This window comes from Conger conger, chromosome 16, assembly GCF_963514075.1.
Source record: "Conger conger chromosome 16, fConCon1.1, whole genome shotgun sequence".
Taxonomy (NCBI): Eukaryota; Metazoa; Chordata; class Actinopteri; order Anguilliformes; family Congridae; genus Conger; species Conger conger.
Genome location: NC_083775.1, coordinates 1157271 through 1162270, shown reverse-complemented (window position 1 = coordinate 1162270; position 5000 = coordinate 1157271). Strand labels below are relative to the sequence as shown.

At 50.8% G+C, this 5000-nt stretch overlaps 1 protein-coding gene across 2 annotated transcripts in view; it reads right to left on the bottom strand.

The window, feature by feature from the left end:
- mpp2a (MAGUK p55 scaffold protein 2a) overlaps positions 1-5000 on the bottom strand; it is a 64203-nt gene that overhangs the window by 11044 nt on the left and 48159 nt on the right. For both annotated transcript variants that reach the window (XM_061224124.1, XM_061224123.1), the window contains one exon: positions 237-389. In XM_061224124.1, coding sequence (XP_061080108.1) covers positions 237-389 — 153 coding nt within the window. The remainder of the gene's footprint in view (positions 1-236; positions 390-5000) is intronic.

The following is a 5000-nucleotide window of genomic DNA, read 5'->3' as shown; positions in this document are numbered from 1 at the left end:
GTGTGTGAGTGTGTGTGTGAGTGAGTGTGTATGTATCAGTGTGTGTGTGAGTGTGTGTGTGTGTGTGCGTGTGTGTGAGTGTGTGTGAGTGTGTATGTATCAGTGTGTGTGTGAGTGTGTGTGTGTGTGTGTGAGTGTATAAGTGTGTGTATAAGTGTGTGTGTGTGTGTGTATAAGTGTGTGTGTGTGTGTGTGTGAGTATAAGTGTGTGTGTGTGTGTGTGTGTGTGTGAGTACCTGGAAGTGCGGCTCGCTCAGGATGCGTGTGAGCTCAGCGGCCGTGGGGCTGTGGGGGGTGAAGGGGCTCAGGTCTCTCAGGATCTCCTGCACCAGCTCCACGTTGTTGTCCCGCACCGCCTCCAAGCGCATCTCCTCCGGGTTCTCTGCAGCCTGCGGCCAGACAGGGACACCCTCAGCACCTCCCCAAAACCTCACCCCCTGCCATCAGCACCTCCCCAAAACCTCACCCCCCGCCCCTCAACCTCCCCAAAACCTCACCCCCTGCCATCAGCACCTCCCCAAAACCTCACCCCCTGCCCCTCAGCACCTCCGCAAAACCTCACCCCCTGCCCCTCAACCTCCCCAAAACCTCACCCCCTGCCCCTCAACCTCCCCAAAACCTCACCCCCTGCCCCTCAACCTCCCCAAAACCTCACCCCCTGCCCCTCAACCTCCATTTTTGTTTGCCATGCACTACATTAGCTGACAGTCGTAGGAACAAAAAAAAAAACAAGATTGAATATGAGTGTGAAACTTGGTGTAGAATTCCGTTGAGCATTTAGCGGTACCTCTACACACCAACCCTTTTAAAAGAGTTCTGATCAGCAGGCTGGATCAGCGGTCCGGCCAAAGACTTAAACTGAGAGTGCAGCTTCTCATTTTCCATTTAGTTCGCCCGGCTGTCCTCTGATAACATTCAATTACGCAGGAAGGATTCTCACTCCATTAGTATTCTCCTCCAGCAGAAGACCGTCTCGCCTGCCCTCATTCTCTTTGAAGCCCTTGATGAAGAAATGGTGATTGACGTTGGGCTTGTAAAACAGACATTGAATAAAAGCTCAGGAGAGGTTTGCGTGTCTATTTCTCCACAGCTGAGCTGCGCGTGAAGCAGGCGGGGAGCTAGCCGAGCGGCACTTTGACGTACTCAAGCCCATTCTAATCCAAACTGACTTTCAGTTGACTCAGCAGGGGACAATCCCCCCCTGGAGGAATGTGTGCACAAGGACCCAACAGCTGTGCAGATCTTATTTATGGCCACACCGGGGCTTGAACCACCGACCTCCCGGGTCCCAGTCCAGGGCCTCAGGCTGCAGGCCCCTGCAGCTCAGCGCCTGGGGCTCTCAGCACAGGAGGGCTTTTGGGGGTTCCAGCACACGTAATGGGGCGCCCAGGGGGGATTGGAGTTTCTCCCCCAGCTCTGCACAGCCTCCGCTCCCTAAACATCCTCGACATCGACATCGACTCGGCAAACACGCCTCCCTCACAAACGCACCCCATCAGACGGACTCCAGCAATCCCTGAGCCGCGGTGAGGAAGAACACAACGCACCGGCCTTAAACTGAGCCACGGAGGAGGAGGAGGAAGAGGAGGAGGAGGAGGAAGCGGAGGAGGACTGTGTATCTAACACGGGTCACAGCTTTTCCGCCCTGTGGTGATTTCCTGCTGCCGCTCCCTTTGGAGGAACCTGTCAGTTCCACTTAGGGGACGGACAGAGAAACTGAGAGAGAGAATTCCCACTTCGGGGACCCACACCATCCCAACTGACCAATCGGCTGGGCCGATGCAAATGACGGCCTTGTGTTCTCCTATGAGGGACGAGCAGAGTGGGCTTCAGACAGAGCTGCAGACGGGCCCCGGGCCCCCAGGCCTCTGTGCTGCAGACGGGCCCCGGGCCCCTGTGCTGCAGACGGGCCCCAGGCCCCAGGCTTCTGTGCTGCAGACGGGCCCCGGGCCCCCAGGCCTCTGTGCTGCAGACGGGCCCCAGGCCTCTGTGCTGCAGAGCCACTGTAACGTACCACTGCAGACCGGCCCTCTCTGCTGGAGAGCAGCATCAGCTGAGGTGGAGAGGGAGAGTTAATGTTTCTGCCAAATAAATCAGAGGATGATTAGGTGGCAGGTTGAGAGAGCCAGGTTGGGAATTTAACCAGGACATGACCTCTGACCTACCAGCATGGTCATCTTGACATCAAAAGATCACAGGAGCATTTCTGCAAGATCCGGGGAGACAGAATTCACAGAATTTTAAATTTATTTTTTCAAATCTCAAGACATCAGAAGCGACATTCCATCCAATTCTGCTTTCAGGGCATGTTTGAGGAATCTCCTTTGTAAAAATAGCATTGTTAACATGAATTATCAAAATGAATTATTCTGTCTGCAGTGTCTGACCTTCATTAAAATTTGCGGAGTAAGAGCCAGAGCCAGTCGAACCTGCAGACCTGTCTGTTCCCCCGGCCCCGCGGAGGCCTGAGAGGACCGTCACCTCTCATTTACATAATTACATACGCCATAATCGTTCGGCTCATTACACTCAATTACTGCTGTAATTAAAGCACGAGGTCGCATTCAAACTCGGGACGACGCATGCCCTTCACATTATTAACCCTTCGGCACAAACAAACCAGCAGACGTGCGTGAGCACAACGCGGTCTCCATTTTGAATACATTACAGCTCGACCATGGCAGCATGCGTCGTTTGGGTTCGGCAATTCTTTAGCCCTCGACACAAGGCTAACTGGCTAGCGTTTACTAGCTTTAGCATGTTGTTTAGCTTTGGCAATTCTTTAGCCCTCAACACAAGGCTAACTGGCTAGCGTTTACTAGCTTTAGCATGTTGTTTTGGTTTGGCAATTCTTTAGCCCTCGACACAAGGCTAACTGGCTAGCGTTTACTAGCTTTAGCATGTTGTTTACCTTTGGCAATTCTTTAGCCCTCGACACAAGGCTAACTGGCTAGCGTTTACTAGCTTTAGCATGTTGTTTACCTTTGGCAATTCTTTAGCCCTCGACACAAGGCTAACTGGCTAGCGTTTACTAGCTTTAGCATGTTGTTTAGGTTTGGCAATTCTTTAGCCCTCGACACAAGGCTAACTGGCTAGCGTTTACTAGCTTTAGCATGTTGTTTAGGTTTGGCAATTCTTTAGCCCTCGACACAAGGCTAACTGGCTAGCGTTTACTAGCTTCAGCATGTTGTTTACCTTTGGCAATTCTTTAGCCCTCAACACAAGGCTAACTAGCTAGCGTTTACTAGCTTTAGCATGTTGTTTAGGTTTGGCAATTCTTTAGCCCTTGACACAAGGCTAACTGGCTAGCGTTTACTAGCTTTAGCATGTTGTTTAGGTTTGCCAATTCTTCAGCCCTCGACACAAGGCTAACTGGCTAGCGTTTACTAGCTTTAGCATGTTGTTTAGGTTTGCCAATTCTTTAGCCCTCGACACAAGGCTAACTGGCTAGCGTTTACTAGCTTCAGCATGCTGCAACACGCAGCATCTGTGGCCATGAGATCCAGCAAAGCATCTGAGATGGTGGTTTCATTTCAGTGAGAGCTCTGTGTCTCTGATAGATGGCCCCTCAGTGATGTCTGTTCAGTGCACTCCACAGCTTCTATAATGCTCAAACAGGCCCACGCACAAAAGATACAGCATCAATAATTGATGGCATTTTACTATTTCTCCCCTACTGCATGGAAATTATTCACACATTTAAATTGTTTTTTTTTCAGTTTCAGGGAAGAGAGATGACATAGCAAAGCTTGTCATCTCTCTTCTTCAACAACAATCAGCCAATCGGCCACAAAGAATGACTCACACCCGCACAGACAAGCATTAGCGCACACACACACGCACACGCGCGCCCACACACACACACGCACCCCGTGAGGTTTTTGGCTAACATGCACATGAAGGATATTAACCTTGCTTAACAGGGAAAGAAAATGGCCTCAGCTGACCTGAAATTGCTGAGTGCAAATGCTCAGGGACTCATTAAGCACCATTAATAATGATCAGTCAGACAGACTTTGTGTCCGTTAAGCCAGCTCAGACAGACAGACAGCTCGCTGGAGTAGCACGGGCGTGAGCAGGACAGCAGATCGAAGCGTGGGGGTGCGGCTCACAGTGTTGGAGCGGACCAATCACAGACAAGGAAACATGGACCAACCACAGACTGTCGAGGAAATATGGACCAACCACAGACTGTCGAGGAAACATGAACCAACCACAGACAGTCGAGGAAACATGAACCAACCACAGACTGTCGGGGAAACATGGACCAACCAGACTGTCGAGGAAACATGGACCAACCACAGACTGTCGAGGAAACATGAACCAACCACAGACTGTCGAGGAAACATGGACCAACCACAGACAGTCGAGGAAACATGGACCAACCACAGACTGTCGAGGAAACATGGACCAACCACAGACTGTCGAGGAAACATGGACCAAGTGCCTGTTATGTCATCCACTGACAACCCATGGGCTCGTGAAAACGGATCTGAAAATCAAGTTTACCGGTTTACTGATGCGACTCCTCCTCTAAGCGTGTGAGAGAGAGTGACGTAATCTGTCCCTGATTCATCCACAAAGTACTGCTGCATTGTCCTAATGACACAATCACTTAAAGAAAATCAGCACTTGGGGAGACATCAGATGTAGAAAAAAACACAGATTGTAACTATTGTGGGAAACTCATTGACTTCCATATTGTTGCCGTCACTTTTACAGTGTAAGGGAAACACCTGCTGAAACACCTGCTGAAACACCTGCTGAAACACCTGCTGAAACACCTGCACTGGAACACCTGCACTGGAACACCTGCACTGGAACACCTGCACTGAAACACCTGCACTGAAACACCTGCTGAAACACCTGCTGAAACACCTGCTGAAACACCTGCTGAAACACCTGCACTGAAACACCTGCACTGGAACACCTGCTGAAACACCTGCACTGAAACACCTGCACTGGAACACCTGCACTGGAACACCTGCACTGGAACACCT